The sequence below is a fragment of the Rosa chinensis genome, chromosome 1 (genome assembly GCF_002994745.2).
Source record: "Rosa chinensis cultivar Old Blush chromosome 1, RchiOBHm-V2, whole genome shotgun sequence".
NCBI lineage: Eukaryota > Viridiplantae > Streptophyta > Magnoliopsida > Rosales > Rosaceae > Rosa > Rosa chinensis.
The window spans coordinates 57739546-57752987 of NC_037088.1; the positions used below are offsets into that span (position 1 = coordinate 57739546).

Genomic DNA, 13442 nt, shown 5'->3' on the forward strand with positions numbered 1-13442 from the left:
AACCAAAGATAACAGATCTATATAACTATATTGTACCCAAAAAAATCTATATTTATATATAGATACTAATTTATTGATAAATAAATTTTTAAAGACACTAATTTTTTATAAATCTATATTTATATATCATACACTTCAAAGAGCAACCCCTATCAATTCAAAGAAAATGGAAAAACCGACCGTTGGATGAGTTTATTTCAATAAATTATGAGTGTGGTAAAAAATTTAGCCAATTTCACCATATTTTCGAATCCGATCGGATTGGTCAACCGTAGTCACTTAAATGTTTTATTGGTTGACCAATGCCGTGACAACCGCGAAACGTGCTTATTTTTTCACATCACGTTTGTATATATTCCATCAATGGATGTGCGTGGACATAAGATAAAAAAAAAAAAAAATTTAATTACAAACACATTGGACTATACCAATTTTATTCCTAAAGTTGTATGACTTATACATTGCATTTAAATTGTTTAAGTTCATTCTAAAGCAACCATGAAGTGGAAAATGAATTCGGAGAAACCAACCGCTCGATGGAGAGATTGTAATGTTTTATGGTGGTTGTAGAAAATCCAACCAATTTGGTTCTCGTTTCGAATTCGATCAACTAGGTCAAACGTAGTTACTCTTATAAACCTATATTTATATATCATACACTCCAAAGAGCAACCCCTATCAATTCAAAGAAAATGGAAAAACCGACCGTTGGATGAGTTTATTACAATAAATTATGAGTGTGGTAAAAAATTTAGCCAATTTCACCATATTTTCGAATCCGATCAGATTGGTCAACCGTAGTCACTTATATGTTTTATTGGTTGACCGATGGCGTGACAACCGCAAAATGTGCTTATTTTTTCACATCACATTTTTATATATTCCATCGATGAATGTGCGTGGACATAAGATAAAAAAAATTAATTTTAATTACAAACACATTGGACTATACCAATTTTATTCCTAAAGTTGTATGACTTGTACATTGCATTTAAATTGTTTAAGTTCATTCTAAAGCAACCATGAAGTGGAAAATGAATTCGGAGAAACCAACCGCTCGATGGAGAGATTGTAATTTTTTATGGTGGTTGTAGAAAATCCAGCCAATTTGGTTCTCGTTTTGAATTCGATCAACTAGGTCAAACGTAGTTACTCTTATAAACCTATATTTTTATATCATACACTCTAAAGAGCGACCCCCATCAATTCAAAGAAAATGGAAAAACCGACCGTTGGATGAGTTTATTACAATAAATTATGAGTGTGGTAAAAAAAATTAGCCAATTTCACCATATTTTCGAATCCGATCGGATTGGTCAACCGTAGTCACTTATATGTTTTATTGGTTGACCGATGGCGTGACAACCGCAAAATGTGCTTATTTTTTCACATCACGTTTGTATAAATTCCATCGATGGATGTGTGTGGACATAAGATAAAAAAAATTAATTTTTGTTACAAACACATTGGTCTATACCAATTTTATTCCTAAAGTTGTAAGACTTATACATTGCATTTAAATTGTTTAGGTTCATTCTAAAGCAACCATGAAGTGGAAAATGAATTCGGAGAAACCAACCACTCGATGGAGAGATTGTAATGTTTTATGGTGATTGTAGAAAATCTAGCCAATTTGGTTCTTGTTTCGAATTCGATCAACTAGGTCAAACGTAGTTACTCTTATAAACCTATATTTATATATCATACACTCCAAAGAGCAACCCCTATCAATTCAAAGAAAATGAAAAAACCGATCGTTGGATGAGTTTATTACAATAAATTATGAGTGTGGTAACAAATTTAGCCAATTTCACCATATTTTCGAATCCGATCGGATTGGTCAACCGATATGTAGAATATATATATGCACATTAGCACATATTTTATATAGAAGTATAAGAACTTCCACACACACACACACACACACACATATAGTCATATATATATATATATATATATATATATATATAACACACACACACACATATATATAAACACACACACAAATATATATCTATATGTGTGTGTGTATATATATATATTTATAAACACACACACACACATATATATATAGATATCTATATATATGTGTGTGTGTGTGTGTAGGGGTGGGTTCGGTTCCGATCGGTTCGGTTCCGAGCCTAAACCGAAAACCAAACCGAAATGACATTCGGTGCGGTTTTTGTGTTTTGGAATGTTGGCACCGAAAACCGAACCGAACCGAACGGTTCGGGTCGGTTCGGCCCAGTTCGGTTTTTTTTTTATTTTTTATTTTTTTATAACAGTTTTTTACCTAATATACTCCTTTGGTATTGTAACTCAAGAAGTTTTTGTTTCTACAAACCTGTAATTATAATCTATAACAAAAAGTTTACAAGTTTACTAATGCATGTTTTGTAATTCACTAGACAATAATCTCTAATTCGATACTCCATAGTCCATATAATTCAATTCATATAGTCCATCAAATTCTAACATCAATATATGAAATTGTCAAAAAATATAGAGTCCAAAGTTTATAAAAGTCCATCATTACATCAACACTACATTATAGAGTCCAAAGTTTATAAAAGTCCATCATTATAAAAGTCCATCATTACATGAATGAGGGCAATAGCATAATCTCAAGCTCGGAAAGATGAAGTCTTCGACTTTGAAGGCTTCGACTTTGGAGGTAACATTCCACTCCGACTACTCCCCACTGCAGCTCCACATGACATCTTAAGCATCTCTACATTAGTATAAGAGAATAATAAAAATAACATTAGAAAATAAATACATACAATCATATATAACATAAATATTACAACTTCATTAACCCAAAAAACTATAACTAAGAAAATAGAAACTAAATTACCTCTTTCCGCTTCTTCACACAACTCCATCTCCTCAACAGTAGGCATATGATGTAGATACACATTTTCACTCCTAAGCCAATTTTGTGTACATATCAAAGCCTCCACCATTCTAGGACTCAGGGAGCTACGGTATGGATCAATAATCCTCCCACTCGTGCTAAAGGAAGATTCCGAAGCAATGGTTGACACCGGAATAGCTAGAACATCCCTTGCAATGCGGGCCAATATATGATATTTACAAACTCCATTCACCCTCCACCAATTCAACAAATCAAAGTCTTCACCATCTCCTTCAATAGGATCTCCAAGATACCTATCCACATCATTGTTTACGATCCCTGCTTTCATTGCTCTTCTCCTTTGCTCCTTCTCTTTCAATCTCTTTTCTAACTCCGTTAGACCCTTACATGAACTAGATGTCCCCTCACTTGATACTTGAGAACCCACAACCTCACCAACACCACTTTCCCTTCCCTCTTCCTCATACACCTTGTAAAGGTCATACAAGAGATCCTTCACAGTCTTTGTGTTAGCTTCCACATTTTCATTCATATCCCCATCATCAAGAATCTCAAAATAGTCAACAACTTTCTCAAGTTTATGACGCGGATCAAGAACAATAGCAATGAATAGATAGTGATTCAACTTATCAAAGCTACCCCAATACTTGACAAACTTGTCTTGCATAGGTGATGCAATCTCAGACAAACATGGGTTCTTTTGTTCTTGCAAGAGACCATAAATAGATAGTATATCACCAAAAGTACTATGAACGGTAGGAGAATTAGAACAACATACCTTCAAAGTGATTTCATAAAATGGTCTCAAGAAATCCATAAATTGCTCCCCATATTGCCAATCAACACTTGCCGGTGGCCCTTCTTTTGGCTTTTCACCCTTGGCACCTTCAAGCCATGCACAAAAATTGCACGCATCTTCTTCCACCATTCTATCAAAAGCTTTTTGGAATTTCAAAGCTCGTTCCAACATCAAGAATGTGGAATTCCACCTAGTAGGGACATCTAAAATCACAAGCCCTTTGCACTCTAGTTTTACCCTTTCAACACATTCCTTAAAAAAATCAAGCCTTTGTGGGGAGGATCTAACATACCTCACCGCATTCCGAATGGCACCAATGAATATCTTCATCACACTCAACCCATCATTGACAATCAAGTTCAGAATATGGGCTACACACCTCATTTGCAAATGCTTCCCTTCATGCAAAACTGCATTAGGGACACCCCAATCACCCATCCTCCTACTCAACTCCTTCAATGCAACATCATTTGACGAAGCATTATCAACGGTGACCGTGAGAATCTTCTCTATACCCCATTCCAACAAACAATCCTCCAATAGCTTAGCTATAGCCTCTCCCTTATGACTAGGAATCACACAAAAATTTAAAATTCTCTTATGCAACACCCAATTATCATCAATAAAATGTGCAGTGAGGACCATATAATTAATGTTTTGAATAGAAGTCCAAGTATCGGTTGTAAGAGACAACCTATATCTACTCAATTGATCCATTAATTTTTCCTTTTCCCCCAAATAAAGCTGAAGGACATCCTTTGCTATTGTCTTACGGGAAGGAATTCTCCAATAAGGAAGAGCTCTACCCATAAAACGCCTAAACCCCTCTCCCTCAACATGAGAAAATGGTAGCTCATCTAATATAATGTACTCCACACATAACATAGATAGCTCTTCTTGAGTGCATTCTACAGTACACAACTCAGTAGTTGGTTTTTTAAAAGAGAAAATCTTTTGCCTTTTAGCTTTCATCATCTCAATATTAGGGGGATACTTTGGACACCTATCCATATGATTATTAAGGGAGGTTGTACCATTCTTCCTAGGATCGGCATAGTAAATTTTTCCACAATAATTACATTTACCCTTAATTCTACCATCCACCATATCCCTCTCAAAATGATTCCAAATATCTGACCTTTCTTTCCGTTTCAACGCCTCAAGGATGCTTTCCGCACTTCCATCATCTTCAAGCTCGGTTGCTTGAGTTCCTTGAACTTCTGGAGTTGCAGTAGAAGTTCCTTCATGGGGAGTTATTGGTGTTGTAGATTCACCAACACTAGTGTTGATCTGCAAAACAGAACAGAAACTGCAATAAGAAACAAAACAGAATAGAAACTGCAATAAGAAACAAAACAGAACAGAAAAACAGAAAGCAGAAAACAAAACAGAAACTGCACAAACATCAGCAGAAAACAAAACAGAACAGAAAAACAGAAAGCAGAAAACATACGCATAGAGTGTCCTAATTAATGTACTAACATCAAAAGTGAATAACAATAGCACTACTCTAGTACTCTACTTTGCAATCTCAAGTCCAACAAGACATATATACATGATACTAATATCCCATGCTTACATACTGCAAAAACAGTGACTAGTCTAGCTATTACAACATGACATCTTAAAACTGAAAAGATATCAAATTATGAAAACAGGATCATCAACAGCAACATATATGAAATATTTGCTGGATATAGTGAAAAGATCGAAGAAAGCGATATCGGACCAGGAGAGCTTGATTCCCCATGAATAATGGATGATACCACCCATCTATCTATATCATTCTTTGCTTGGAGTGGGAGGGAGGGACCTCAAGGTTCTTGAAATTGCAGGAATTCCAATAAACCCTATACATCTCATGATCAGAAGCCTGAATTGTTTCCAGTATTGCACTACCAAAGTAACTGTGACAAACTGATCGAAAACCAACAGACATGGTGATAAGTGGGAGAAGATCAAAGAACACAGAAATGTTTATGTTCTAAGTTTAGTTCAGTGAGGAAGGGAGGTTAAGGTTGCAGTGACTCGCAGAACACACGAGAAGTTCTATATATACTGGCAAAATATACAGAGCTTTATTGAGACAAGTGAAACAATATTGCAATACACGCATACTGTAGAGTGTAGAAAGAGACCTTGCCATATATTAACAACAGTTTTTTACTTCCACACATATTAACCCTTATGTTTTTTAAGTATAAACATAAACAGAATAAGAGGAACTGGTCACAGGTTCAAGAAAATGCAAAAGGGTCACGGTTATTTGTTATTGGAGTTGTCATAGATTCGAAGTACCATTGCAAATCAAAGTACCTGAAACCAAGACCGCACCAGAAAAACAAATAACCATAACCAAGATAAACATAGTTGATAGTTACAGAAAAACAAACTGCAGAGATTTAGATTGGTACCTGAGATGAAGAAGTTGATTTCGGATTAGCACCGGAACTAGTAGCAGCAGATTTTGATTGCCTCTTCATAATGTTTGCTACTGATCACTCCTATTCAAATTCAAGGAGTTGCAAACTGCAATTAGCTTACTGCATATATAAACAGTAATATATAGTCTAGTATAAAAATTGTAAAATCACATCAGAACATCATTACACAATATTTAGCAACTCATTAACAAAACCTGACAATCACATCAGAACATCATTACACAATATTTAGCAACTCATTAACAAAATCTTCATCGATTCAAGATTATGCAATCCAAGTATCTAACCCTTACCGGCGTAAAGATTCGGATGAGTGTACTGGGGTGGAGGTGGCTTGCTCGCTTGCTGCTGTGGAGGAGAACGAGCCCAGAACTGCTGTGGAGTAGTGTGGAGGACTTGAGGAGGCGAGATGGTGACTTGGTAAGGGGAGAAACTGGGGGCTGAGAGATGAGATAGAGACTCAATCAGATCGATGAGAGAAACGCAGAAACTAGCCCTAAATATCAGATCGATGAGAGATACACAGTGCTTACCAGCGAGATCGATGAGAGCTTCGATTTCCGGAACGTGATCGACAGAGAAGTCGGTCTGAGAGAGAGGTCGTTAGTCGCCGAGTCGGGAGAGCTTCGATTTTCGGAAGGTGATCGAGAGAGAGAGGTCGCCGATCGCTGAGGAGACTGAGAGTTAGAGGAGGCTGAGGAGAGAGAGGGTGGGTTCGACAGAGATCGCTGAGGAGACTGAGAGTGCGAGGCTGAGGAGCGACTGAGCGAGAGGCGGAGAGGGTGGGTTAGAGGAGACTGAGAGTGCGAGGCTGAGAGAGTGAGAGGGTTAGGCGAGAGTGCGAGGCTGAGAGGCTGAGAGGGTTAGGCGAGAGTGCGAGACAGCGAGCTGCGAGACCGAGTGGATTAGGTCATTAGGGTAAGTGAAAACCTATTCAAAAACGACGTCGTTTTGAGGTTTGCGGTGCGGTTTTGCGGTTCGGTTCGGTTTCTGTCCTGCCGAAACCGAAAACCGAACCGAACAGATTCTGTGCGGTGCGGTTTTTTCCAGTTCGGTGCGGTTTTTTTCGGCTGCGGTTCGGGTATTGGTGCGGTTTTTTTCGGTTTTCGGTTTCGCGAGCCCACCCCTATGTGTGTGTGTGTTTATATAGATATCTATATATATATGTGTGTGTGTGTTTTTATATATATATATATATATATATATATATATAACACACATATATATAAACACACACACAAATATATATATATATATATATCTATATGTGTCTATATATATATCTATATATATATACACACACACACATATAGATATATATATATATTTGTGTGTTATATATATATATATATATATCTATATATATATTTATATAACACACACACATATATATAAACACACACACAAATATATATATCTATATGTGTCTATATATATATTTATAAACACACACACACACACATATATATATATATATAATATTTTACGAGCTTTTACAGGCCGGGCCGGGTTTTTGAGGGCTTTTTGCGGGCCGGCCCACTACCCATCGAAGCGGGTTTTTGCGGGCTTTTTAACGGGCTGGGCCGAGCTTTTAGCCCTCAGGACCGGCGAGCCTCCATCGGCCCACTTGATCCGCGGGCTTTTTGATGAGGCCTAACAAATAGCATGGTTTGGAATCTTGGACTGTATGGGCTTGACAAAGCACGGGCTTAGGCCCATAATAGTCAAATTTATTACCTATTCGGCTTCTCTCCACTCTCCCTCTCTTCATTCTTCCGCTTCATCATCTTCACTTCTTCATTCTCCATGCCAAAACCAAGCCTGAAAATCAAGACGATGAAAACCACATCAACGACAGCGCGTGTTCTATGTGTCTCTCGCGCTTTCATTTTGTACGTTCACTGGCAGCCAACTCCATTATCACTCCTCTCCAAGCAGTTCGCCGTCGACTTCAGTCCGGTAAGGAAAGAAACTCTGCTTTTGTTTACTTCAAAATATGTGATAATTTCAAAAATATATTCAAAAAAATGTAGGTGTATCAGTCAAACATAATATTCTTATCATCCGTCACGTACTTTTCAAAATTCATTCTCTCTTTAACCGAGTGTATAGCTTTGACTATTAGATTTTAGTCACGGTTATGAAGCTTCTTAGTTTGGTCAAACTTTCATTACTCTCTCTCTTCTCTCTCTCTCTCTCTCTCTCTCTCTCTCTCTCTCTCTCTCTCAATCTCTGGTTTATTGGTAAACTTCATACTCATATATTTTGAAATTTCTTCTCTTTTTATCAGCGTTTTACTTCATTTAGTTGTTTAAAGTTGCATTTGGACATAGGATTTTCTGATTTTGTTCTGTTTGATGGAGAACAGATGGCAGTCCAATTTGAAGAACAATTGGATCGTGCTAAAGGTGGAAAATGAAAAGTGACTAGTAGACGTGAAATGGGCTTCCACAGTCTGATTGGGGCGCACCTTACCTTTCCGGAAAGGGAATCGCGCCAGAAATCAAACTCGTTGCTTTGCCACGACCTGTGACCTTTTTCGGGCTTTCGGGGTCGTTTAGGGTCTCAAAACTGCATTTTTCTATTTTTCGGCGTTTTGGTTTTTCTAGTTATTTTCGGGTTGTTTTCGTTTTTACCCATGGGCTTTAGGGTTCCATTGTTAGTCGCCCTAGGGTTTATTTTCTTATAAATAAGCCGCCTTAAGGCTGCAAAATGTATCTTTCATCTTTTATCAATAAAATTTGAGATTATTCTCTTTTATCTCTGGTGGACTCCAGAATCCTTTGCTTAGGTTTATTGCTGGTAAACCTAGTTATCAATCCGTCTGCGTCACTGTTTGTTTTTATCTTGTTATATCATCCCATATTTGATTTACAAATGACTAATTGATGAATTTATTTCCTCATTCTCAGTTTTACTTGATGAACTGAATCAGCTTTTGTGATCAGAGGCGGTCAACTCGGTAATGTTTTGGTGCATATACAAGCTGGTTATTTTGATAGAGATATCAGGTCAAATTTGATGGCTTTATTCTTTTCATGATTGAATTGATTTCATGGTTTTGAAGTAGACAAATCTTTAGTTTGGTATGCGGAGACTTTATTTTTTGTTATGGTTAAAAGTATTATGGCTTTCATGGCAAGTTTATGAGCTATGGTAGTGCTCTTGCATTCTAGGTGCTAGTTACTTGAGCTTCTAATGTTTTGATTTCAATTGCTAACCATATAATTTCTTAGGGACTGATAGTATGAGTGGTGGGATTCGTACAAGCGTGAAGGGGTACCTTATTGCCAAACGCCTGGCTTTCACTGGGGAAATTGATACAGTGCGTAATACCAAAAACTAGACCAATGTCTTGCTCTTACTACACATCTTTCATCTTTGAGCCTCATATAAGTACTAGACAAAATGGTACCCCAAATGCACCCTATTAGGGCCCTATATATGCTCTTCCACTTCTTAATCATCGACTTGGTCTCAGAACTCCTCCTGTGGCTAGGAAACGAGGTCCCTGGGCTCCCCCTGCGGCGGACCTACTGTGATCGAGTGGCGGATGATGTATTGGGATGATTACAAATGGCATTAGAGACTGGTATTGCAACACATCGTCGATCGTACGAACTCGTACTGTTTGAGTTAGGGCTACCAGCTTGCGACACATGGTGTTCACCGAGTCGACCCCTCAGTTTTTAGGGTTTGGATTACGATGATCATTTTGATGGGGTCGATGGTTTAGAACTGTGGTGGCGAAGTTCCATGCATGCATGTAGGGGCCCTATATCTATATGTTGGTGTATGGATTGTCCTCCTCAGGTTGTAGGATGTGTTTCATTCCCTAATTCATAAAATAAGCTTAAACCATTTATTGGAAAATTCAGTTAGGACTCATGTATGATGCAACAATTACTGCGTAATATATATATATATATATTTATATATATATATATATATACGGAGGCGTTCCAAAGAGGATGTCCGCACTTTCGTTAAAGTGCGGACGGCGCTGCTGCAGCTCGGCTCTGGGCGCGATGGAGCGGCGGAGGTTGCCGGAAGGATGCCAGGGGTCGGGCGGAGAGGTCTGCAGTCGGTGGAGTCGCCGGCGACGTCGTTGCAGCCTGCCCAGAAAATCTGCAGTTGCAGGTCGGGTTGCTGCCCAGAACCTGCAACTCGGACCTCCTCCGACCTCGAACGCTGCCCAGACCCGTTCGCCAAGCCTCCGGCCTTCGTCCGCCAAGCCTCCGGCCTTCGTCCGCCAAGCCCCGAGCAGCCTGGAACGCCGCTGCTGCTTCGCCGTCCGCACTTTAGCAAAGTGCGGACGTCCGCTTCAGAACCGGCCTGATATACGGAGGCGTTCCAAAGATATATATATATATATATATATATATATATATATATATATAGACACACACACATACATGCCTGTTCTAGGGCGGACGTGCGGACGTCGATGCTTCTGCAGCGATCAAGCGCCGACGGCAGTGCGAATCTTGCTGGACGGAGGCTATATATGGGGCATCCCAGATAGCTTTACCATGAAGATGAAGGCCAAGGAGATCGAGGTCAAAGGTTCTGGGCAGCGATCTCACATGAAACTTCAAACCCGATCAAGGTCGACTGCATACTGGTATCCGGCGAGTCCACCAGCAAGAAGAAAGGTCAAGATAGACGTCTGTCTCCATCCGACAAGATTCGCGCTGCCGTCGGCGCCTAATCTGTGCAGAAGCATCGACGTCTGTACTTTTGGGGCAGTGCGGACGTCCGCCTTAGATCGTCTCTGTATATATATATATATGTGTGTGTCTTTGGATCAATTCACTGAATCCATAAGCATAATTAGTTTCACTGTAGTTCGATTGGGTTGATGAGTACCAAATCAAAGCACAACCTTAGGTTGTAGTGATACTGTGTGTGGTCATTGCAATTGTTTGGTTCTACACCTGTACTCGTAATTTACCATGTTCAATGATTTTCTACTGCTCGACTATGTTTTGGTTGAGTTAGTACTCTTTCGTTGACTGCTAGTTCAACGACTCCTATTATAATCAATATAGAAGTGATTTCACCTAATGAACAAGCTTAATTTACTTCATATTGAATACTATTGATCAATTCATATTATTTCCAATACAGTCCAATTAGTAACAAATAGATCACACTTCTCTCCAACGAAATATTAGCATATCGTTAAAATGATAAACACAAAATAATAGAACCATCTATATGGATTGTGTACATACTGGGGAGTCTCAACTAAGTTTAGCACTAGCCCCTGAGCCCCATCGGTACTCCCAGGTACTACACCATGGGCCGGGTTCACGACCCACCATGGCGGGCCTCACATGGGATGCCACCCTGGGCACCCAAGGCCCGGGGCAAGGCCAGCACAGCCCATCTATTTACACCACAAGAGGGCTGGTATGGCATCAGAAGATAGGGGAGACTCCCTTCCCATGCTTGGGTATAAAGACATTAGCACAACCACCTTTTACAGGTAATAACTCCTTTATCCACAATTTACTCTATACACCTCTATTAGTTTCTCACTCAGGCATCGGAGAGGCATAAACCGTCCGGTACGGTTTATCCCTCTAACGTTGTGTCCTTGATACAGGATTTAGGAGTTGGATCGGTGCCCCAGACGGTATAGCATTCTATGTGAGGTACCCGGAGAAAGCCACCAGAAACAGAATGTAACCTGAGATAGTGAGATACCCAAATTACATGGAAATTGGTCGTCACAAGATGCAAAATTGGCTTAACCCTCGCTGGCTAAATTTGGAGTACGTTTCATGCTGTTCTCGATCAAGGATTCACGATCGAATAACACATATTATAGATGATGCCTTGTGCATACATTGCTCACTGAATTACACACACAAATACTAATAGTATGTCGTATGAGAAGGTAAGCCAACCAATCCGTGTGAACAACTCTCATGCCTCTAGAACCTGCCTAGCTTGAGTCCATCTATATGTAAAGCTCACTCTGAACACCAAAGTTCCGTAACACAAAGCGGAAGCTAGCTACTACTTAGTAACTACAGTCATTTGCAGTAGATCATGGAAAGCAGAAAGGTGAATAGCAGGAGCAACTTCCAGATGCCCCTTCACTACCCTAGGTACACCAGAAAGGACTACCAGGACATGCCCGAGTGGAAGCTCGACCGCCTTCTTGCCAATTATGGGTTGCCGGCTCACGGTGACTTGGCTTACAAGAGAGACTTTGCAATGGGTGCCTTTCTCTGGCCTGATCATTAATTGTCGCCATGGTCCCAATCCAAGCCATTGTAATTCATACAATAACCCTAGCATTAAGGCGGATGCTTCCAATTAATTATTCTGGCTCTCAGAGACAAAAGATTGAGAGTCTTATAGCTTGGTAGCTACTTCTAGTTTCAATATCTTATCACATCTTTTTGTTCCATTTTGCTTTTGCCAATCCGTTTTCTTATTGAGGAGTTTTATTTCATGCCCCCTCTCTAGTTCTCTTTCAGTTCTTGGTTTCTTTAATAATAAATAAAAATTCCTCAATTTGCATTAATAATAACAACTATGTTTCTAATTAAATAGAAAATCAGGCTCGTCTCCAGTATCCCCCTCCCACTATCGAAGGTTGAGTTGGATTAATTTCCGTTTTCTATATTCTATCCAGTCACAAATCAATGCAAGTATATATAGGTAAAAGTTCAGAAACAAAAAGAACCAAAATTGTTACGATATTCTAGTCCATAATAACCAGTAGAAAGTAGGGGCAACAAGCCAACAAGCAATTGAATTATTCTTAAGTTCACCGGACTCCACGCCATGAGTGAACGTGCTCATTCACCTCTCCCCCATCTAGCCACTCATATTATGACACTCGTATTATTATGAAAAAAAAAAAAACTCAACTATATCTCTCGTGGCTTCAATTCACTTTGTTAGCCCAATTCATATTCACTCTTAATCAATCTAAATTTCATTTTGATTAGGTCTTCGCACTCGCAAAAACCTAAAGCAAATTTTGAGATGATTATTCACACTCCCAGCCACTTGCTCATAATACGAAGAGATGGCAGTCCAAGAGGAACTTTTAACAGAAAGCCTATATATGTTTCCAGGAGCTATGTATTTCAGGTACAAACCCTCTACTTTGCAGATCAATCAACAGAAGACAGAAGCAACAATTATGGAATTTCTTGTTGGTTTGCACCATCTGGAAATATCAAGACAAGTTAATCTAGAAGCTATACAAGAGTATGACCGCAACTTAATTGCTTGAAATAAAAACAGCCTTTTTGGAAGACCAAGACTAATTAGTCAGGTCTCCATATATTGTTCT

The 13442-nt window shown here is 39.0% G+C and overlaps 1 protein-coding gene and 1 long non-coding RNA gene across 2 annotated transcripts; one reads left to right on the forward strand and one right to left on the reverse strand.

Moving 5' to 3' along the window:
* Positions 1-2419: 2419 nt before the first annotated feature.
* Positions 2420-6465, reverse strand: LOC112182724. Its single transcript, XM_024321260.2, has 5 exons — positions 6415-6465; positions 6092-6181; positions 4443-4967; positions 2858-2975; positions 2420-2731 (listed from the first exon to the last, which is right to left on the reverse strand). The coding sequence occupies exons 2-5, from the start codon at positions 6158-6160 to the stop codon at positions 2625-2627; spliced, it is 819 nt and encodes a 272-aa protein (XP_024177028.1). The 5' UTR covers positions 6161-6181; positions 6415-6465; the 3' UTR covers positions 2420-2624.
* Positions 6466-8310: 1845 nt separating this feature from the next.
* Positions 8311-9450, forward strand: LOC121051673. Its single transcript, XR_005806448.1, has 3 exons — positions 8311-8364; positions 9034-9083; positions 9358-9450. It is a non-coding gene; the product is annotated as an uncharacterized LOC121051673 (long non-coding RNA).
* The last annotated feature ends 3992 nt before the right edge of the window (positions 9451-13442 follow it).

Coding starts and splice junctions, on each gene's coding strand:
- LOC112182724 (XM_024321260.2), bottom strand. CDS start 6,160: ATGAAGAGGCAATCAAAATCTGCTGCTACTAGTTCCGGTGCTAATCCG. Junction 4,968..6,091: donor AATCAACTTCTTCATCTCAG/GTACCAATCTAA, acceptor TCTGTTTTGCAG/ATCAACACTAGTGTTGGTGA. Junction 2,976..4,442: donor GAATTCCTTCCCGTAAGACA/ATAGCAAAGGAT, acceptor CGTAGCTCCCTG/AGTCCTAGAATGGTGGAGGC.